Source organism: Metarhizium robertsii (genome assembly GCF_000187425.2).
Source record: "Metarhizium robertsii ARSEF 23 chromosome Unknown MAA_Scf_3, whole genome shotgun sequence".
NCBI classification, from domain to species: Eukaryota; Fungi; Ascomycota; class Sordariomycetes; order Hypocreales; family Clavicipitaceae; genus Metarhizium; species Metarhizium robertsii.
Window position 1 is genome coordinate 2,007,171 of NW_011942171.1, and position 21,357 is coordinate 2,028,527.

The window sequence follows — 21,357 nt, forward strand, 5'->3', positions numbered from 1 at the left end:
ACACTTTGGCCTCTGTCTCCTCCCCGCTCCCACCAAACATTACCACATATTCTCCCGGATATCATTCGAGTTCTTGTGCTGGTATAGTTGGGTGTCCTAACTAACCATGGCAAGTGTCCCCCCCCCAGTAAGTTGTGTGACAAGAGTTGCTTCGTCGTCGATATTGCTGAGTCAAATGGAAGTCATGACCAGGGAAGGGGGGGTTGACTGCGAGACCCAACCCCATAACCATGTCATGCCTTTGTTGGCGAAATGCTTTTGAAAGAGTAAAATGCGATATGTCATATCCCGTCAAATGGTGTCATTCCCTCCCTCCGCTCGACCTTCGTGTGGTCAATGAATTCTATGCGGGATTTCCTCCCCCTCTTGCAAAATAAATAAATAATAATAATAATGCAGGCAGGCCTGACAGCTCTACAGAATGGCGCATCTAGGATGGTCCTTTTCTCGAGTTCTCATTCGTCGTCTGCGCTTATGCCCGCCACGGAAGCCATCAAATTTGAACCCACTGTCGTCAGTCTCAGTGGTCCCTAGGTAATCGTCATCCTTCCGCAACATTTGTCGACATAAATCAATAAACACTTCATCGACATTGGCTGTAGGCTCTGTTAGCTTAACAGAGGGTTGGGTGAGGCGGCGAGTATGTTCTCACTTCTCGTTCTGGCGCTAGCCTCATAGTAAGGCGCGCCCCATCGTTGTGATATCGAAAACCCTTTGGCTCTCTGCACGGCACGGTTCTCTTCGAGGTCTGCCTTGTTGCCGACAATGACCATCGGTACATTCTCGTCATCTTTGATGCGAAGGATTTCCTCGCGTAGTCCAGCTAATTCGTTTAGTGACGATGGGGATGTTATACTGAATACAAGAAGGAACCCTTGGCCGGTCTTCATGTATAAGTCTCGCATTGCAACTTGTCCGTGTCAGTACAAATCATGTAGAACAACGCACGTGAACGTACCAAACTGCTCAGTCCCTGCAGTGTCAAGACTGAAGTATATCAGTCAGAAATCATCTTTGGGCCTGCGGTCTACAAGAGCGACAATACTCACATTTCTAAAACGACTTGACGGCCCTGGTTTCACTAGTCAGCCGCGAAATAAATGTTTCCATGCACCTGACACAACTCACATCTACTTGAATATGCGTTCGATATGAATCTTCAATAGTCGGGTCATAACTCTCAATCCACTCGTTGTGAACGAATTGCGCTAGCAAGGAGCATGAGAATCCAAAATTCATCTGTTTTAGTCGTCCTAAACAGGAGATGCTCACCAGTCAAACAACTCTTGCCCACGCCGCCTGGAGAAATAAATCACAGTTAGGACAAGATTGATGCGGTTGAGGGGTATTAGGAATGAATGAACGAACCGGCCCCAAGAACCACAACATGTAGCTCGCGACTACACCAGAGAGGCTAGTTAGTTGGATGGTTGAAACTCGAGTGAGCCTTTGCAGGAAAGGCCAATTGCTATGTCAAAAATACCTGGCTGGATACTGATACCGCGGTGCCATGCTCAGAACTAAATCTGGATTCTCGGAATTGGCTCAGTGTGCGGAAGCGCAGAGCTGCGCGGCAATGAACTGGTAGCAAGCCTGGATGATCCGATAATGCGCGCCGCAAGGTCTACAAGGCCTCGGCAGCGGGTCGTAGTTGTCAGAACCAAATCGTCAGGCGGGCTGGAGTTGTCCTGCAACAACACAGGCGCAAGACCGCGTCCTCCCTTGGAGTCAATGAAGAGCTCGGCCGAGGTTTGGAGGTTGAAGTAAGGTTTCAATTGATGGCGTTCCAGGCAGACAAGCAATTGCCCAGGCAGGCTCTGGGTACGTTTCTGGTGGTATCCGAGGGCGGTGAAGGGGGGATAAGAACCACAGACGGATGGGGGGTTGCGGGACTATGAAGACACTGGAGGCGCAAAGGGTTATTACTAGGGTCTGCTGGGTGTGCTAGGGCCTGCGAGGGACTGAAGATTTCTTGGTTCTTGCAGTTCCTGAGTTGCAGCCTGCTAAGACAGAGATGGTTGGAGCTGCAGGTCTGGATCGCCTTTCAAGTGGCGGGTGGGGGGAAGGAGACGAAGACAACGTTTTGAGTCGTGCCTTGCTGCCCTTGGCTTGTGAACAAGCCAGTCCAGGACCGGTACGACTTGTTGGTGTGAGCGCCAGAGAACGCTTGTGTATGCCTCGGTGAGTCTGTCGTCCGTGTCGGTGCGGCTTGGGGGTCCCTTGCGAGGGGCAATGGCCGTGTTTCCTGGAGTGCCAAGACTTGAGAGGCGGCTATGTGGGAGTGGCTTGAGTCGATGTCGCAACGAGTCAACACGTCAAGGCAGAGGCGTCCGTTGGCGCTGGCGCAGCCAACATAGTTATACTACTACTCGGGCCTGGAGTGGCATATAACGCAGAATGCTGAACCCAATCTCTCGCGACAACAAGGGCGGCACGGAGAGGCCAACGATGGAGCCGCGGTGGGGCGCCATGTGCTGAAAGGGGGAGGAGAGAGAAAATGGGTTGCGTCTCGTCAGAGCACAACTGACTTGTCGACGGCGTCGCTAAGTTATCTCTCGTATGGCTTTCTGTGGTGTACTCCGTACTCCGTACTCCATACTCCATACGCCGTCCGGGGGAAGAGAGTCCCAAACCAATGCCACCAAAGGTTGAAGGCACGTCACCTATTTTGATTCAAAAGAGGCGCGAGTGAACCCAGTAACCTTTGGACACATGCCCTTGGCCGAGAAAAATGATTATTTCGTTGCTTCTTACAAGTCTCAGCCCGGGGAGGCTCCGGAAGGCGGGGCCTGAAGCTCCCACATAAAGCGCCAAACCGTCATAAATAAGTCGCCCGATGTCCAGATAAGGCCTCAGAAGCAACTTTCAGTCAACCTGGACCGACATCTGGCAAACTGTGGATGTGCCATGTCCTCCTCTCCACGTCTTGTATTGTACAGAATACAATTCTCCATTCAGCCCAAAAATTCGAGCCATGTCAGCCCCTAACCAGAAGGTGGGGATGTTTGGTTGATGCAGACCTGGTCCATGCGAAGGGCAAAGACGGGACGGAAAGAGAGGCAACCCAAAGTACAACTTGTCATCGAAACCTTGTCCAAGGGAACGCAGGCAGAGTGAAAAGAAAAAAATCGATTCCGTAATATTGCACTGCGCAGCAGCGGCTTTGACGGACGAGTACGAGGCACAGCCTTAGTCAGAATGGTGTGTTGTCAGTTGCGTATGTACTTTGTTCTGCGAGCTGCCCTCCTTGTCCGTCGAATGTTAGGTCGCCCAAAGCTGGTGTATCGGCCAATGCCACAGGCATCCTCGTTAATATTCGCCGCCAAGCCCAAGCGTCGTTGGTATTACACAGCAGCAGTTGCTGGCAAGCCCCTGCTCTCCATGCTGCCGGGTGAATTAGCTGCATATCGATGCCTAGGAGGCAAGCACCGACGGGATAATCAGGTACGGCGGCTTATTCCTGGATCCAAAGACGGTAAATTATTGGGCCATGCGGCGCTGTCCCAGCGTTCGGTGGCGGGTGCCGAGCTGCAGTCCTCTCTGGTCAACTCGTCATTAGCTGAGGCCTGTCGAGTTATCCCACGGGACCGGAGTTCGTCGCCAACACCACGCTTCGACGATGCCCGGAGCCGTGGCCACTGCTTCCGCTTTGATTGATGCCCTAAAATCAATCTCTACAAGGGTCTCGACTTCCAGAAACACGGGCGCCTGTGCCGGTGGCGCCGTCGATCCTGGGCATCAGTAACCTCCTTTTGGATAAATGTCCACCACCATGCAATGCCACCATGCCAACCCTCACGCAGTACTCGGTAGCCATGCACTCTTTTCTAGCTTGGCAATATGATAGGGGTTATGACTCAAGGATTCCTCATCCATAGGACGTGATGCAATCGGGCGCTGCCCTTGCGGTATAAACCTGTTAGTCTCTTATATTGCAAGATTGAGAATTGAATTTGAGGCGCGCACCATGAACATGGTGGCGTCTGAATACCACACATCAGTTGACTCTTGCGATGGCGCCACGGTGGGTCAACTCGGGCAACGCAAGTCATTGCAACACCGACCCTACAATGTCTGGTATGCTTCCTTCAGCGATCCATGGGGGGCGGTAGTGCTACATGTCCCACCAGACCTGTTGCATGTATAAGGTGAGGGAAGTCAGCACGAGACTCGGTATCGCAGAGCAACCAGACAAGCTGTTGCCATTGATTGTATTCTACTGCGCTTGGTTTCCCCAACAAATTCGTAGTATTTCCAGAGGCAGCTGACGGAAGGTCGATAGGATTCTCTGTCAGCTGAAGCAAAACAAGTAAGAAATCGTATGTAGTAGTTGCTCCGTGCAGGTCTCCATCTCGCAAGAATAGCCGTGACAGTCCCATAGCCCACATCTCGGCAGTTGTTGACATTGTCACCAGAGTGTGCAGGCGACGTGCCTACTAGTGCCATCGTATGTCAAGGGAAGCTCGCAAGAAGGGACCAAGCAAACGCCGCGGATAACATGTAGGCTTGCCATTGGGAACGGAGAAAACACCATTCGGAGCGGGCGGTACCGATCCCGGTGATATCAAACGCCAAGTCCGTTGTTGCTTTGCACCAAAACTTCAAGTGTTGGGCAAAGGGTGGATGATGCACAAGCCGCAGCCGCCTTTTCTCCTAATGCCTGGTCAGTGAATGCAGGGGAAGGGCACGTGGACAGCCAATGCGAGAGTCCTCCCTCTCCAACGCCATCACAGCATCATGAATTTGACGTTTATCATGTCTGCCATGTTGATGTTGGGTTGAAAATGCTTTGGTCGTAGACCGGTGAAGATGCGGATGCTTGCTGATCAGTCAGAGAGTGGCGTTACACAAACAGAGATCAGGTGTCGTCTACGGTCAACGGTCCCAGTGCGGTTGAAGGCAGATGCAGGGAAATGCATGGAGTAGTACTCCGTAGCAAGGCTCAATTGCTGGTGCAGGTCGCGACTTCCACGTAGCGCGGCTAAGTGAGCGCACCTTCCCTGTGGGAGCTACGAAGCCCAGAAGCCAAGAATATTGGATTGGGCAAAGGTCCTCGGGCTCTCGGTTAAGTCTTTTTTTTTCACCCTTGAATCAATTGTATGTCAAACTTAATTCAAACGCTGCAAGTGCATGATAGGCTCAGTGCAGTAATGCCAATACACAATACCAATTCGCTGTCCCAAGTAGTCCCCAATTTGCGCCGGCCACCTTATGTATACAAGCGTGACTTTTATCACCAGCCAGCATTTCATGTTCCATGGCCCTGGCCCTGGCCCCAACCACATGCCCGCCACAGGTGAATGCAGGAAACAACCAAGTCCGAAACCTAGAATGCAGTGCAGTGATGGCGTGGCGAGGCTAGGTCAGTGCAGAACCCTGCCAGTCAATCGATTCATGGCATATGCCTGCATGGCAACGCGGTCCGGTGGTTTCAAATGCCACCGACACTCCATACACGAGCACCTATCTCACGACCGGGCCGTTATTCCTATTGTCCCGTGCCGTGTTTTTTAAGACCCCTAGAGCGATTCCTATGATCAGGGCCAGCACGAAGACGATGACGGCGGCCAGGAGGACGAGGCAGATGATAACACGTCGTCTTCGACGCCGCCGTGCCTCCGCCACCGAGCCAAGTTTTACGGTTCGCGTCGATGCAGTGATGCTACCACTTCCAGTAGTATAAGCCGACGGCAGTTGATCGTGTTGTGTTATGGATGCTTCTGATCGTTCCCGGTAACACTGGGATGATGCTGCTAATGGTAGTCTTTGCAATGGGACAGAATCCGGTTGCTCAACCCGCCGGTTGCTCTGCGTGCCGGTCCAATGGGATGCTGGCCGTGTCTGTGCCGTTATGTAAGGACTTGAATGTTGGTCACGAACATAGGGCGGCGGCGGGCCGTCTGGCATAGAAGTGGACAGCACTGCAGTTTGGTGCCACGACGACGGCCCAGTATTGGCAGCCGATTGGTTTGGAGAGGCAGTCGATGATGCCGAATAGGACGTGGTGTTGTTTCCGGTTACAGAAGTTGCGAGGCTTGTCGATGCCGGTGTGCTGGCATCTCCATGGAATCCACTCCCCGGCTGGTACGGGGCATCAGGATAGGCGGCGTTTGGTATAGACTGCGACGGATGGTCAGGGCTTTCTTGAGGCGGTGCGAGATCCTGCCATGTGCTGCTCATGATGGCAAGATTGGAAAGCTCAGGTAACTGAACAGAGCCCAGTTGTGCCGGGCCCGGGTTGTTGTGTTGGGAGAGATTTCGAGGATCTGGCGTTCCAAGCTAATCACGGACCTTTGCCAGCAAGATCTCGACGATGTTGCTTTCGGCCAAAGGGTGCCGGTTTCAAGCACGGTGGTGAAGTCGGCCTCCTTCAAAATAACGGTACGTATGCCGCAGCAGCTAGGTTCCTCCCAGGTCGATAGGTGAGAGCACTGGGCCAAGCAAAGCGCGATCCAGGTCCAGGTTGATGCGAAATTCAAACCCTGACGGTTCCGTTGTTTGTGTCCCCAGGCGGTCTTGGCTGGCTCCAGGCGCCGATTCGGAACAAAGGCTCTCGTCGGAGCTGCCGTCTTTACTTGGACTTGGGCGGCATCTGGAATCGATTCAATGCAGTAATCCGGGAAAGAGACTGCTGCGAATAACCTCGAGGCTTTTGGAGTCGTGGATTAGCCCAGGAGAAAATGGCAAGTCGTCAAAAGGGAAGGCTCGGACAGGGCGAAGACAACCATCCAACTCGGACACGGACCGCTGGCTACTACTACTACAGGGCCTCACGCCAACAAACAAAAGAGTGCCGGGGTTTTCAATGGAAGGGGACTGATTGTACGGGACACTCCGTAGATGGTACAACGAGACCAGTTTGTTCCTGGTATGCATGCCGTTTGCCCCACGGCCAATCTCGACTCCAGTCGCCCCGCCCCGGCAGTTTGGCAGCGCAGCCTCCATTGTCCAGTCAATTCAATGTTCAAAGGTCTCGGCGGTGTTGCCCGCGCTGTGTGTGCTGCCTGGCGGGTTGGCATTGCCCCGATCGGCACAGCCCCAGTGCCGCCTTCCGCCTCCCGTCAAGCATTGCGCGTCTTTGAACCAGACCAGACGTCTTGCAAGCAATTGATTCCACTCTCCAATGCTCCGTGTCGAGACCCGACTACTTAAGTACTTACTTTACATATGGATGGACTACATGCCGTTAGTTGATGACAGTCCACGATGATTCCGCTGGCTAGCAGCAACCCTTTCCCCTCATTCCCCCCGCCTCCCCGCCTCTCCGTCAACAACTGGGCAGCCGCAGACGACAAACATCATCCATCAATTAACCACAAGACGATTGACTCGATCCACACCTGTCACCCACCAGACACGACTGGACCCAGTCAACCTCAGCGGTGCCCGTATCCGATTGACGCCCAGGCCAGGAATAGCCGTCCGGTCCGCCAAGCATCCCTCGCCAGCAGCACCGACTTCCCACTGCAAAACACCAGGCATCATATGCGCAAGCCTCGGCGCTGCTAGCACCGCTCGTGGGCAAACCCCCCTCCCTCCCCATGAGCAGGCCAAATACGCAACACTCGCCAATGGCACCCACCCGCGGAGCTTTTTTAAACTCAATTTCTCGCCGTCAAGGTGATTTTCACGGGGGGGCAGCTCTCTCGGTGCTCCACGTGGAAGGCAGACGCCATCCGGAAAGTCATCGACGCCACGTACTGGGTTTTTTTGGTTGGGTAGGTACTCCGTAGAGAGCATCATCATACGTCCCATGTTGCAAACAAAACACTTGACTTGACACACAACGTACCACTTGACCGTAGCCAGGCCAGGGTGGTGCCCGGAACAGATTGACGAGTCATTGAATCAACCACGTGCTCCAGACAGCAATTGTTAGTTGCATGCGCTGCCAGAGCGCATTCGGTGCCAGGTACACCATACAGAGTACAGTCAAGTATCTCCCTGGTGTCGAGTGAAAAAAAAAATGCCGTCACCGTCAACATATACTTGTCGAGGTACTCCCCAATCAAGTCGTCAGCAAACTAAGCCTCTCTCCTTTTTCTTTTTTTCGCGCCCGTCCCCGTGTAGCACAGTACAGTCATATCAGCCCATGCAGCTGACATCACATCGCCAAGGCGGCACATTCTCGTCATCGCACATGTCCAAAACTGTCATTCAAACGGGGAATATGTATTCGCTGTCGCTTTTGTCTAACGCTCACAGCGCTCCGAGCTTACCATGCATGCTTTGTTCTGCGGTGACATGCTGCTGTGCTTTGCTGTGTCTGCTGTGCGGTGCTATGCTGCCTTTAATACGCTGACCCCTTCCAACCACCAATGTCTCGCCCAAGATATCTTTTCTCATACTTGATAACTTCCTTCTTCCCTGGTACACATCACCCTCCGTAACCTAGATACTGCGATATTACTCCCTGCTGTAAATACATTTGCTCCGCAACTCTTCCAGCCATTCATTGGCTATTCTGTACCATGCTTGTCGTACAGGTGGTATAATAAGTGAATTACTTTTTTCTTTAGCCGCGTTACCTAATACGGCGGTTTCGTAAGATTGCCCAAGCTTCCTTCGCCTGATCGGCTATCTATTCCCCTTAAAAGTTCCTGCAAGTCTATGCCCTTACTGCTGCTCTCCTCCCGAACCCGCATGGAATGCGATCGTAGACTTTCACCTCCGCGGCTGGCAAGCGTGCGCCTGCTCGAGGGAGACTCAATGGATTGCATGCCCACCCTGCTTGATAGCGAGCTCAGGTTGGGTAATGGTGGGACTGGAGGCACTTCGTCGTCATCTTCCCCGTGTCTGTGGAACACGGGTAGCCCGCCGTCTTGGGAGGCCGGATTGGATGACAGCGGGCCCCCCTTAAGGGACGCCGAGGCAGAGAGTGATCGTGCAAGCGCCTCGCCTGTTGTGGCAGGAGCATCTGCTTGCGAAGCAGCAGGGTTAAAACTGTTCTCAGACACGCTGTACTCGCAGCTGATCATGCTCTCGTCGCTATCGTCCTCCGTGCCGGGAATACCAGCAGCCTGCGGGGTTGTCTTGCCTGCTAATACCATCTTTAACTGCTCTACGGATGCTATGCCTGCTCTTCCCGACGTCGAGCCTGCCGGTGATACTCCTCCGGTAGCGCTTGACTTTCGCAGTTTGGACACGGACGTCAAGCGGTCACCATGCGTGTACGAGGTATGGGGCCGCACGTTCTGATGGCTTCCGCGCGGGGAGGCAGGGGCGGGCAAGTGGCCATTGCCATTGAGGGCGGCGCCAGCAGTATTGATGGTGAGACGGTTCTGCGTCGTACCAGTGGTGCCAGTCTTTGATCCATTAAGCGATTCAGACTTGCCAGCGGCAGTGATGGCGGCCAGAGCAGAATCCCTGGACCAGTCAGCCACCATCTGCGCCCTAAATTCGGGTGGCAGCTCCGAAAACTTCTCGGGAGATGATTCAGCTCCAGCGTTAGAACTAAGAATAGGCCCGTTGAGGTTCCGGCTGGGTGAGGCCGTGGGGCTGGTGGGTGGTGACAAGTCGGTGTCCTCGTAGCTAGTGATGATGCACTCAACCATTGAGGATCGATCGTCAAATGGCAGGATCTCTTCGGTTTCTAGGGCACTGAGGTCCCAGTTCGGGTGCGGCCTTGCTTCTCCGGGAGTGCCAACCTGACTGGGTGTAGGAGCCGGGACATGTACACCCTCTACCCAGAACCCCTTGCTCTTCCGCCTGGAGATTTCGTTGTACACTGCGCGACCAACCACCGACGACTCAAAATCAAACTTCTCAGTCAAGGCCCAAAAGTAGCCGTGACAGAGCGAGGCGATGCGCACTTTGTGAATCGGCTGTACCAGCTCTTGGATGTCCTCCTGCAGTCTGTACACCATGGGAATACCGCATCGAGTCGCATTGACTCCGAGCTTGAAGACAAGCTTGGTGAGCAAGCTATGCAGGAGAACAATATCGTTGTCATAATCCACGAACTGCAATGCGCTGTCATAAATTGCGAGGTGAAGAAGAGGCAGGAACTGACAACGATGAACCTTGTGGTGGCGCTCACGGTTTGATGTGTTGGAGACGGCCCTGCGAGCGCTTGGGACATCACGGCCAATCTTGCTGTTGCGATGCGAAACAATGACATCATCGGTAGCAATCAAGTCCGTGTACGCAATTTCGCGATCTAGCCAGACGCTCAATGCATCCACGTATGCTTTGCGAACGTTTCCATTCGGGTCTCGGAGGAGCCATTGCGTCCCTTCCCATACTTGAATGGGAACTCGGTTTCTGGTCAGATCCATGTTGCCACTGAGGCCCGTCTTAGGGCTAGCGACGAGTAGGATAGCTTTGATAATCTTCAACGCGGACAATCGACCGGATGAGTGGGCAAAGTAGGTCTCTTGCAAGGTCTGGCTTCCCGACAGGTCAACGACAGAAGCGGCGTTGGCATCAGCCCCAGCATCTCCCTTTTCCATGAGATGCGCCAAGGATGCCACACTTGCAGCTCGGCTGTGTTTGATACGGCCAACCAGGGCCGCAATCATGTCCGAGACTTGGTCGGCATAGTAAACGTGATTGGCAAGATCACTTGTGCAATCCTCTAGCCTCTCGAGGAGTTCGTTTTGCTGGGTGCGAGTAGCACTGTCCAGCTCCATCTCAGCCTTCTCTTCACTCTGGCTACTGTCATGACCGGATCCATTGTGTAACTGAAACAGCTTTTTAATCTGTTTGACGAGCCCAAGAAGGACGTCCATGACACTGAGGCCAATCAAGTTGACATCTGAGCGAAGCAGGGACTGCATCATGGCCGTGAAGGCCAAATGCTGCGGCAAGCTCTCCTCCCGCATGGGCGTTTTATTCAACATGTCAAGAGTCGCGAGAAGAATGACGTATCGATCCTGCACGGGTGTCCAACGGGAGATGATGTCGTAAAGCTGAATAGCCCAACCAGAGTCGCGGCCAGATCCTCTGTCAACGGTGACGGGAGTCTCCCCTTCTGCAATCCTCGTGGAGACAAACTTGAGCAATGCATTGGTGGCTCCGTAGATCTGGGCCCTGTTAGGGACGATGAAGATGCTCTTCAGGCATTTCGTGGCCAGTACTCCTGTTTCCTCCTCGGCAAGATTGTCAACATCCAGCGCGGTGCCGGAGAGTGCGAGGGGGTTTGTGTCGCCGGCGGTTTCGGCAGTTCGGACAGTGGCTATACTCGTTCGGCGATGCAGCCTCTCGGGTTCGGATTTCTCGCCCATCTGCACGCGCTGCAGCAAGGTGTCAAGGAATACATCGTCCCTAGTCCACATGTTGTCGAGAATCTTGGGCACGATGACATCGATCTGTCTACCAGATTTGGAAGACAGGGCATCCGAGCCAGCAATATGCATGATGGCCGCGAGGCCCGCGTTCCGCCAGCGAATCTGCAACGGTTTACTGACAGGACCCTTGGGTGGTACGCGTCGAGTCCAAGCCAGTTGAGCGTAAGATTGGACCACGGATTGGTATTGTTGCAGGTAAGCATTGTCACCAAACAGCGAAGATGCGTCGTGGTGTTCGCAGAAGGCTTCGAAAGTAGGCAATGATGACTCGACCATGGTGATTTCGTCGGAGCGTAGAATCAGGTCGAGGATTTTGAGAACGCACGGCGCGATAAGAGCAGCTTCCTTGGGGGGCTTCTCGACGAGGGCAGCCAGAATACCCAGCGTCACCTGAACATTTCTATATGCGGCCAACACATTTGTTGTCAGCAACCCGGTTTGTTCGTGACCACGACAACACGACAGAGGATGAAAATGCAACAACAAAGAGCCATGGGTGTGTGTTGAGGAGGTTCACGTACCCGATTCGCATGCGCCAGATATCGTGGGCAGTCTTCTTCTCGAGGAACGCGCCAATCTTTTGGATCTTGGAGCGACGGCTGGCGGCATAGAAGAGGAGATAGCTCAGCTCACTGCTATTGGGGACGACATCAACCGCGCCCTTTGTAATCCTTGGATAGCACTTGAGCACCAAGACCTGGTGTTTCGGCCGGCATCTGTCATGGATGGCCTTCATGGCGCCGGCGTTACACGGTGTTGTCGCCTCCCCTTGGACGACAGGAGAAGATGGTGAGGTGAGTGTCAGAAAGGGAGGTTTCTCCGGGGGGGGACGCTGCGCACAAAGGGGTGGCAGTGAAGCAGTGAAGCAAGAGCTGCAGCGAGGTACCGAGGTGGGAAATTAAGGTATCATGGAGAAGCGGGAAACAAGAAACGAGAAACAAGAAACGAAAAGCTAATGGAAGGATGCGGAGAGGAGACGGGATGTCGCGGCTGCGGATCCGGAGGGAAATGTACAATGACGAGCTGCAACGACGATGTTGGTTGACACACGCGCGCTGGCAGTCCAAAGTTCAATGTTGCCAGTTGCCAGTTTCCACGGCCCTGTCGGGCCCTGTCAGGAGGTGGACCAGCGTGGCCAGACGCGGTTTAGTGCCTTGAGGGCTGCGTTTGTCTCCAATCAGGCGCCATGTCGCTTCGGGTGCCCAGGGCTTCAGTTCTTTCAGGTTCTGCAGAGGGCCAAGAATGATACTTGGCATTTGTATGGAGAGCCGGGCGTGGGCTAGGTACCTGGATATTTGAGTATCCATGCATGCATGTATCCTTTTTGCTCGGATAAAGTCGCCAGACTGACCAGGTACGTACTTTAGGCGCCCAGATACCTGGGACGCTCTGCCCAACCTGGAGCAGATGGAACGGAGCCGGGCAATTTTTGGGGTCATTTAGTCCTGTCCGAGCCTACAAACCCAGGGGCTAGCAGCGATGCTGAGGTCTCTCAAGTACTGCTACAATGGGCCGTCAACAAACGACTTGGACAGGACGCGAGGGTGACACTGGCAGGGCGGCCATGCTTTCATCTCACACGGTCCAACAGAAGTCTGTTTCAATTTCAGGGTCAAAGTCCCTGTGCCTTTATTCATTTGCATCTGGATCTAAATTCAGACGTTGAGAACTTGAGCACAAGCCGATGGCTCCGTCTGAATCCAAGCACGGGTACGGGGTATCGTGACGGAATGCAATGCAAGCAATCCTTTGCGCTGCGGGCAAAACGCACCTCACCACCCGCACCTGCACCTTCCGCCCCATCTCTATCACCATCCTGATCTCCATCTCCAGCCTCGCGCCTCATACCTCGCAATAACCACCAGCTCTTTCGGGCGCCAACTGCAGCAAGGCCGGGCGTTTGATCCTTGTCGCCAGCGGAATGAAGCATGGACATGTCGCTCGCTCCCTTTCGCATGGCCGATACTACTAGTACTGCATCCGTCGCCCGCCAACCCAAAGGTCAAAAGTGTCCAAGTGTCAACCCCCTCAGTTCTCTGTGCAATCCGTGCTTCACATGGGCAAAGACGACGCCAAAGGAGCCATTTCCAAACGCTGCCTCGGCGCGCCTAATCGACTACTTACTTACATGCTTACCCAGGGTTGCTGCACCAATTTGTTCAACGGGATGCACGGCAACTGGGGCCATTGCATTTCTAGCCTGAACTGTCTTCCCCAGCCAGCCTATCGGATTCTCGCTGCTCTTCTGGGATAGCTCAATCTGGTTGTCTCGGTGGTTTCCCTTCCTCGCTGGCTGCGAGATCCGGTTTCCCACCCACCGAAAGCGTCCTCATTCGCTCAACGCATGGCCAAAAGCGACCAGTTGACGTCTCGTCTCACATTGCTTACCCTATACAGCACGTGGCCCCGGCTGCGAACCACGCGCATGCATCCCGCGACCTCTTTTTTTGTTTCCTTGCACAAACATAACCAACCCTCATTTGTCAGAGTATACATCCTTTGTCGTTCTTTCATTTTTCTGGTGGGTTGAGGAATATGGGAAGGGGTTGTTGCGATTTTAGTGAATGTGACGATATTCCCGCCGACGCCATGCACAACCCGGCAGCTCTCCCCGCGAAAACGGGATGAGCTATTCATTGGACAGAACCCCAAGTTTTCACACCAGCACTTGACCTGACTAGACCCGTGATCGTCTGTGGTGGCAAGTGATCCATGGGAAACCACTTGACGAAATGTTGGGGCACAACAAATCTGGACGAGGCTGCCTTGACGTTCGCGTTCTCAGTGAGATGGACGGAATAGTTTGCAGCTGTCCTTTTTACCACATCCGGATTCAAAGTCGCCCATTTGGTGGCGCCCACCCCAAAGTCTGTTGTTCCCGTGCTCGGTATGGATGTCCATGGCATTCACATTTATACCACGAAAAGGACTAGCATCTACTCTGTATGTCTGTACGCTTCGTTGCCAAGTAGTCCAAACATGGCACATGCAGTGGGAGGCAAATATATTTCACAACAGTCTGTAGTCCACGTATCGGCTGCTTTAGGCCATCACCCGGGACACCGGATAAGAAGCCACACTCAACAAATGTCTAGTACTACAAGAAACACGCAAGCTGTGCGACGAGCCTCGAACTCCCAAAGCCTTGTGCTACGCCTCCTCCATCCATCGTGCTTACACAGCAGCCCGCCCTCACCACTCACCATCCCAGCCTCATGACCGTCTCACCGGGCCCCAAAGCCTACGTACCCAAGCCAAGAGGGTGGCAATTCCAATTCGTCACTTTTAGCTGCTGTCCGAGTGGCAAGACATGCCTACATAACACGCGAGTGCGAAATCAGGTAGATTTGGGAGTCGAGTAGTTCGGCCCAAGCCGTGCTCCGTACTGGGAATGAGGAAGGACTTGTTGCTGTTTAGACTTGGGGCGTAAGCACAATTTTTTTTTTCAATATTAACCTGTGGTAATAGAAAACAGTGGAGGTGTAAATCTAGACTAGCAATTCAGTATTTGCTTTATTTGAAATGCATTGTTCAAGGTTGTTTAGACATGTGCCGTCTCCCCGGAGTAGTCGGTGTATATGCGTCCAGGACGAACAAGGTCGGGGAAGCCGAGTTGTCAACAGCAGTGTTTATGAAGAGCAGGCATGCGGCAAATGAGAAGGGACTCACGGTAAGACAGTGACACAAAAAGAGGACTCGACCAAGCACGCCTGCCATGGGTGATGGCAACGTGTCTACCAAAAGGGGGGAGCGTGTATAATCGACGAACCCTCGACTCGTTCTCTCCATCAGCACGACTGTAGCATAATCCTTGATATACCAGTAGTATGAAACTTCCCAGCCCTCACAAAGACACTGCCACCTTCATCTCGGCAGCCTCGCCGTCTGCTTGTGCAACACCGTCCCCCGTGGCCCTAGCTTGTTCCGGTCACTGTTCTGTGAACAGAAAATATCTGCTGAACCCAACCAACCCCCCGGGCCGCCAGCAAATGTTTCAGACACAACATTGTCGGGCCCTTTTCCCGCCAAAACTCCCAACGGGGGGCCTGCAGAAAAAGCTCTCGCCACCAAGGCCACCCGGCGTCGTCCCGGCCAGCAAAAACACCACACAGCTCGCCCGGCTAGGATCATAGCATCCTCCCACAGATCCTGCAGGAAGTTTCCGACTGGCATCCCTCAGCCGAATCAGGCCAACCCACCATGCGGAACGAGCTCCCTTTGCTCACCGTCTTCTTCGTGGCCGTGTCCAGGTCCGCCCCCCGTCTCGAGGTATAAAGCGGACGTCGTTTCTTGCCATGAAGCCTGAAGAATTGTGTAAATCAAGCGGTGAAAAAAGAAAGAAAAAACCCCCCCAACAGCGTACACCATCTACTTGTACATCTCCGCCTATACAGTACGACTTGTCGCAAGATGCGTCTCTCTAGCATCCTCACCCTCGCAACCGCGGGCATGGCCACGGCCGCACCCGCGGAGCTCCAGCAACGACCACGCGGCAACTTCAAGGCCGAGATGCTCGCCGCACACAACTTCTTCCGCGGCCAGCACGGCGCGAACCCCCTCTCCTGGAAGGGCAACCTCGCGAGCAAGGCCCAAGACTGGGCTGACACCTGCCGCTGGTCCCACGATGTAAGTCGGCCCCGGCGCGGTTTCACCAACCACGCACAGAGTATACATGCTAAAACAGAGCTGACACGATATACAGAGCGCCGGCGAGAACCTCGCGGCAGGCACCGGCCTCGCCAGCTGGGGCAGCTTCGTCAACCTCTGGGGAGCCGAGCGCACAAAGTACAACTGGGCGGACCCAGGCTTCTCCCCGGACACCGGCCACTTCACGCAGGTCGTCTGGAAGGCCACCCAGTCGTTCGGGTGCGGGTGGAACACGTGCCGCGGCGGCAAGGGCAAGGCCAGCGGCGTCTACGTCGTGTGCAAGTATGCCCCTGCGGGAAACTACGTGGGCCAGTTTGCCGACAACGTGGGCGAGCAGACGGAGGGGGAGGCCAGCGACGTGTGGCACAAGTAGTAGACCCGGCTTGACTTTTGGGCACGAGACAGAAACCATCTTGTTGTGAAAAAGGAGAAAAAGGAAGTATATAGTTGCCGTGGCGCTCTTGGCTCGAAAAAACGTGTGATTTGCTGGCAAGGGAGCAAGCGTGGAGGTGCACCCTCGGGAATCGATAACGTATATAAAGAACTGACTGGTCGCCAAGTTGACGGTAAAGATGGACATCATGATTGATGATGGGGCTTTGAGAAACGGTGTGGGTGTAGAGTAGATGGCAGCAATACAAACCTCGGGATGGAATCTGACCACGGCCGCCGCCCTCTGTCAATAGTTGACACGGCATCCATATGTGAAAGAGGTGTTGACGGCCAAAATCCACGGCCCCAAGGCCAAAAAGCACAACACAGGACATTGCACACACGGCCAGATCCGTCTGGACAAGGACTCCCCGCGTACCGTGTAAATACCGCCTTGCCGGTTGACACCCATCATACTTACACGGCAGGCATGAAGCCGCAGGTCGGCACAACCACCAACCGATCTGCTGTCCCCGCGTCATCCCCGCCTCGCTCACATCACACCAACATCATCCCATCTTCTCCCAGGATTTAGCGACAAAAAAAAAAACCATGGCATCCATCGCCCGCTACAGCCTCATCTTCTACGCACCGCCCGCCGCCGTCGAGGCCTGCAAGGCCGCCATCTTTGCCGCCAGCGCCGGCCGCTACCCCGGCCCGGGCAACTACACCGAGTGCTGCTGGTCCGCGACCGGCACCGGCCAGTTCCGCCCCGGCGACACGGCCAGCCCGCACCTCGGCCGCGTCGGCGCCCTCGAGCAGACGCCCGAGGTGCGTGTCGAGACGCTGTGCCTCGGGCTGGACGTGGCCAGGAAGGCTGTCGCCGCGCTCAAGGGGTATGAATTTGCCCGCCCTGTCTGCCCATCTCGTCTGACTGCACTCTGTTGGTACCGTGGCCATTGATTGACTTTTCGCGTCGTCGCAGAGCGCATCCCTACGAAGAGCCGGCGTACCAGGTCGTCAAGCTGGAGGATCTATGATGAAATAAATCTCTTGCTTGCAGCTTCAAGTTGCGCACAGGGGGAAATGCGTCTTTCAGAAAAAAAAATGAAGAAAGAAAACGCTCTTGTTCACCAACGCCCAGTGATTATATCGAAAAAATATGGTGCATTTGCTCCTCATTTGTCATCTACTGGCTCAACGTAACAAAACATGGGACATGACCTAGTCACTCCTGCTCCTGCAACCTGTATAGTGTACGCATATCGATTCGATTGTGACCGTCTTCTCCCCGACATAGGCTCTAACCATCAACGCATTAATACCCTCAACGCCGACATTCCTGCTTTTTTAAGCCACCGATGCAATCACAAGTGCCGCCACGTTTTCTTCCTCGCTTCTGACTGTAATCTTTGTTGTCACCCCAGACTTTGATGAAAACGCCATTCTCACACTGGCCACCACCCTGCCGCCAGAAATAGTCTTGCCCAGCAGCTTGAGTGTATGTGTGCTCTGGTTGACCGGCACGTCTGTGCCTTCCAAGGGCTGCAGTGAAAGAGCCTTGGCCAGTTGCTCCGTGGCATCTGCAACGAGTCCATGTTAGTTGACCAACATCTTCATTCGTTTGGGAATCTCGAATACACTTACCGGCGATGCTCTTCATGCCGCTCAGCTGCAGAGTCTCCTCTGCCTGCTCTCCCGAGGCCCCAATCTGTTCCCACAGGTGACTGAAGTTGCTGGCAAATGTCGGCACAATGTAGTCACTACCGCTGAGATCAAACTCTGATACCTCATACTCGTCATCGTAACCAGTATCTTCCGGCTCCCCGGTTGACGGATCAATCTCCTTGCTTGTGAATTTCAAAACGTTGGAGAATGAAGTAACAGGCATAGATCCCTCTCCATTGACCTTTTGGAACGCAACATACACCTTGCCAGGCTCGTCGGTGGCAAGTTTCTCGCACTGGATGATGAAGACTTCCTCTAGCTCGTCCTCCTCCCCGGGTGTAGCGACGACCGACACATTCTCCAAGACGGTATCTGGCAGAGTGTTCTTTACTTCGTACTGAAGAACAATGTGCTCCTTGAAGATGTGTTTCACAACGGTCACAACGTATTCGGTCTCGGCCTCTGTCAACTCGACGACTGTTGAAGACTTGAGAACATTGCCAAACTCCTTCATCTCGGGGATCTGCATCAACTCCTCGGCATATCGCTGAGCCTGAGCGGAAGCAGAAGCCGCAGCCTCGGCACCGCTGACAGGAGCCTTGGCAGCGCCGACCTTGGGTGCTTTGATGGTGGGTGCAGTAGCTGTGAGCTTCTTCGTCCTGTCCTCGGCATCCGCTTGCTCCCGAGTGACGACGGGAATTTTGGTGATATCGAAGGGTTCTGCAAAGGAGCCTTTGTCGTCAGAAGTGACGTACATGACAAGCTGGTGCTCGAATACTGGCAGAGAGAACATGTTTTCTAGGTTGAAATTAGCCTTCATTTTTCACCTCAGTCATCGGCGTAGATTTTTTTTCTTGCTTACCATTTTTGACAAAGTTCTGCGCCATCTCGTCATCTTCCTCACCCATGAGTTTCAAGTTCAGAGCTGCACGGTCACGGACCTCGTCATCGACATCATCCAAGCATCGAGTGAGAAGGACCTTGACGCTGGCCTTGACATCAGGATCTTTCTGTCCCACACCAAATTTGGCCAGAGCGGTAACTGCAGCAGCCCGCACAATAGAATTCTCGAGAACAACTCTGTTGTAGATGTATCGAATATACTTGGTGGGTTGAGAAGTCTTGGGCCCTTCCAAACCAATAAGGTGTAGAATACGGACAGCAAGCTTTGTGAATTCGCAGTCCTCGATGAACTCGCAGAGGTGGGCCAGGGCCTCATCCTTGGAGTCGGGAACAAATTTGATCAAGTCAAACATGCTTTCGACAACTGCACGCTTGAATTCGTATCCACCCTCGTCTCGCAGAATGCTGCTGAGGAAGGTCAGCATACCCGCCTGCTTGCTGGGGAACTTTAAGCAGAGCGTTCGGATGGCCTCGACAATGGTGATCTTGAACTCGTCGGTGATCTCAGACATGAAGCTGGAAATTTGCTTCATGAGTCTGTCGACACTCGCCTCATTTCCAGTCTTGAGGAGAGTGGTGATGGCGAAAGTGGCAATGGATCGGTTCGCATTTGAAATCAAGAGCTCGATGTCGGGGTTGCAAACACTGACGGCAGTAGGCTTGAAGGAAGCAAAGCTGTGGAGGATTCGGAGGGCGGCAAACTTGGTTACGGCTCGGGGAGAAGTTAAGAACATCTGGAGAACATGGACTGCCTGGTTGACCTCGCTATCGGTGACGTCGCGCATGTCGCAAATGGCCTTTGCGGCCTCGAAATTGACCATTTCACTCTTGTGGCGCAACCAGCCGTCAAGGAGCTGCATCATGGGCTTTCGGAGGGAAGCATCTTCCTCAGCAAGCTGAGCAGCCAGTCGGACAAGCATGACCGTGGCAGCGGGGTTCTTAACAGCACCAGCAGCGCCAAACTGCTGCACCATCTTGACCAGGGCCATTCTGTCGTGCATTCGCATCTGGTATAGCAGTCCGATAGCGTGGTACTGGGACATTGTCGAATTGTTCATGGGCATCTGGCTGCTTGACGAGGAGAATCCGAGTGAGAATCCGCCAGAGGACTTGGTCGAGGCAGCGGCCTCTTGAACCTCGCTCTGCCAGCGTCGAACAACGTCCTTGGCGACGGGTAGCAGGTGGTATGACGAGACTAGTGCGGCCGATGAGACTGAGGGATTCTTATCGACGATTGCTGTCTTCATAACTCGCTCGATCGCCTGGACAGAGGTGGCCTTTTGGGGGTTAGTTTTGGACATTTGCGGAACGCTCGAGATTCGGGGGCACAAACGTCAATGATGCGGCACAAGGCCCGAATAGCGTTGGGTCTGAAGATGGCATCACTGCTGCCACCAGTATCCTTCATAATTGTGGCGGTAACCATGATGATATCCTCGGCAGAGCTGGCCAACTCCTTAATGACGAGGTGGACCATCTGTCTGAGGCTGGCATCCTTGTTCTGGAAGAGTTTGGAGATTCCGAAGAAAAGGGTAGTCGCTTCGTTGGTCGGGAACTTCTCCCCAGTGTAGAGGAGAAGAGCAATCTTGGTGAGTAGGATTCGGCATCGTCGCGGTTGAATGGTGCCTTCGTTGAATATACGTGCTGCAATGTGGCATTAGACGTTATGCAAAGGGAGCAGAAGGAGGCGGGCACCGCCAGATTGAAATCGGGCGAATTGACTCGAACTCACCTTCTTGAAATACTTGGGTTCGGTCCACCTTGACCAGGCCCAGGTCGGCGTCCTCGTCCTTCTTGCCGTAGCTCATTTTGGGCGCTGCGTCGGAGGAGGATTGGTCGTGAGGTGTCCAGCTTGACTTCAAGCACAGCACTAGATAATCAACCACGTTGGCACTTGGAGTCTCAGGGATGGGGGGCGGGCCTCTCACGTGATACCCCACCTTTCGTCGTAGTCGACGTGCCAGACAATTGGTGGGCCTGGTCCGGGTTTAATGTTTGGGCATGTGGCATTTGCAGCAATGTGTCTAGCTATTTGGCTCAATTCATTGTTAAAAAAAAATAATAATAATTAGAACTTTCCCTCCATAATAAGGGGGAAAACTATGACACAGAGCTACTTTTTATTAACTAGCTCCATAGTATCCTTCTTAATTTTCCCCCTATCTCTTTTTTTTTTCTTATATTCTTTACTGCCTTATTAAGTCTTTTAATTTCTTTAGTATTCCTGGCCTTTAATAATATATTCCTCTTTTTATTAATATCCTTTATAATAATAGCCTTTTTAGTATTACCCTTTTAGGCCTATTAGCTTTAATCCTTAAAGTTATAATAGGTAACTTACTTATATTAAGCTTATTACCTTTTTTAGTACCGGTTATAATTATAGTAAGGTTATTAACTACTAACCAAGTCTAATATTAGTAAGTGCTTTAAGAAGTAATATAAAGCCAGAAACCTATAAGTAGCTGCTTTATAAAGT

General features: G+C 53.3%; 6 protein-coding genes across 6 annotated transcripts; 2 read left to right on the forward strand and 4 right to left on the reverse strand.

Annotated features, from left to right (window-relative positions):
• Positions 1–414: 414 nt before the first annotated feature.
• On the reverse strand, positions 415–1,512 carry MAA_10959 (serine/threonine-protein kinase; the record flags this gene model as incomplete). Its single annotated transcript, XM_011412904.1, has 8 exons — positions 415–596; positions 653–910; positions 959–987; positions 1,050–1,072; positions 1,129–1,208; positions 1,273–1,299; positions 1,369–1,400; positions 1,484–1,512. 8 exons carry the CDS (start codon positions 1,510–1,512, stop codon positions 415–417), a joined length of 660 nt encoding a protein of 219 aa, XP_011411206.1.
• Positions 1,513–5,463: 3,951 nt separating this feature from the next.
• On the reverse strand, positions 5,464–6,180 carry MAA_10960 (uncharacterized protein; the record flags this gene model as incomplete). Its single annotated transcript, XM_011412905.1, has 1 exon — positions 5,464–6,180. The coding sequence occupies one exon, from the start codon at positions 6,178–6,180 to the stop codon at positions 5,464–5,466; it is 717 nt and encodes a 238-aa protein (XP_011411207.1).
• A 2,348-nt stretch (positions 6,181–8,528) lies between these two features.
• On the reverse strand, positions 8,529–12,024 carry MAA_03788 (protein EFR3; the record flags this gene model as incomplete). The annotated part of the gene is made up of 2 exons (XM_007821786.1): positions 8,529–11,688; positions 11,810–12,024. 2 exons carry the CDS (start codon positions 12,022–12,024, stop codon positions 8,529–8,531), a joined length of 3,375 nt encoding a protein of 1,124 aa, XP_007819977.1.
• Positions 12,025–15,698: 3,674 nt separating this feature from the next.
• MAA_03787 (uncharacterized protein) lies at positions 15,699–16,308 on the forward strand (the record flags this gene model as incomplete). Its single annotated transcript, XM_007821785.1, has 2 exons — positions 15,699–15,914; positions 15,991–16,308. 2 exons carry the CDS (start codon positions 15,699–15,701, stop codon positions 16,306–16,308), a joined length of 534 nt encoding a protein of 177 aa, XP_007819976.1.
• Positions 16,309–16,919: 611 nt separating this feature from the next.
• MAA_03786 (structural toxin protein RtxA) lies at positions 16,920–17,270 on the forward strand (the record flags this gene model as incomplete). Its single annotated transcript, XM_007821784.1, has 1 exon — positions 16,920–17,270. One exon carries the CDS (start codon positions 16,920–16,922, stop codon positions 17,268–17,270), a length of 351 nt encoding a protein of 116 aa, XP_007819975.1.
• Positions 17,271–17,657: 387 nt separating this feature from the next.
• Positions 17,658–20,686, reverse strand: MAA_03785 (Adaptor protein complex; the record flags this gene model as incomplete). The annotated part of the gene is made up of 5 exons (XM_007821783.1): positions 17,658–17,890; positions 17,955–18,773; positions 18,838–20,155; positions 20,212–20,522; positions 20,611–20,686. 5 exons carry the CDS (start codon positions 20,684–20,686, stop codon positions 17,658–17,660), a joined length of 2,757 nt encoding a protein of 918 aa, XP_007819974.1.
• Between the last annotated feature and the right edge of the window lie 671 nt (positions 20,687–21,357).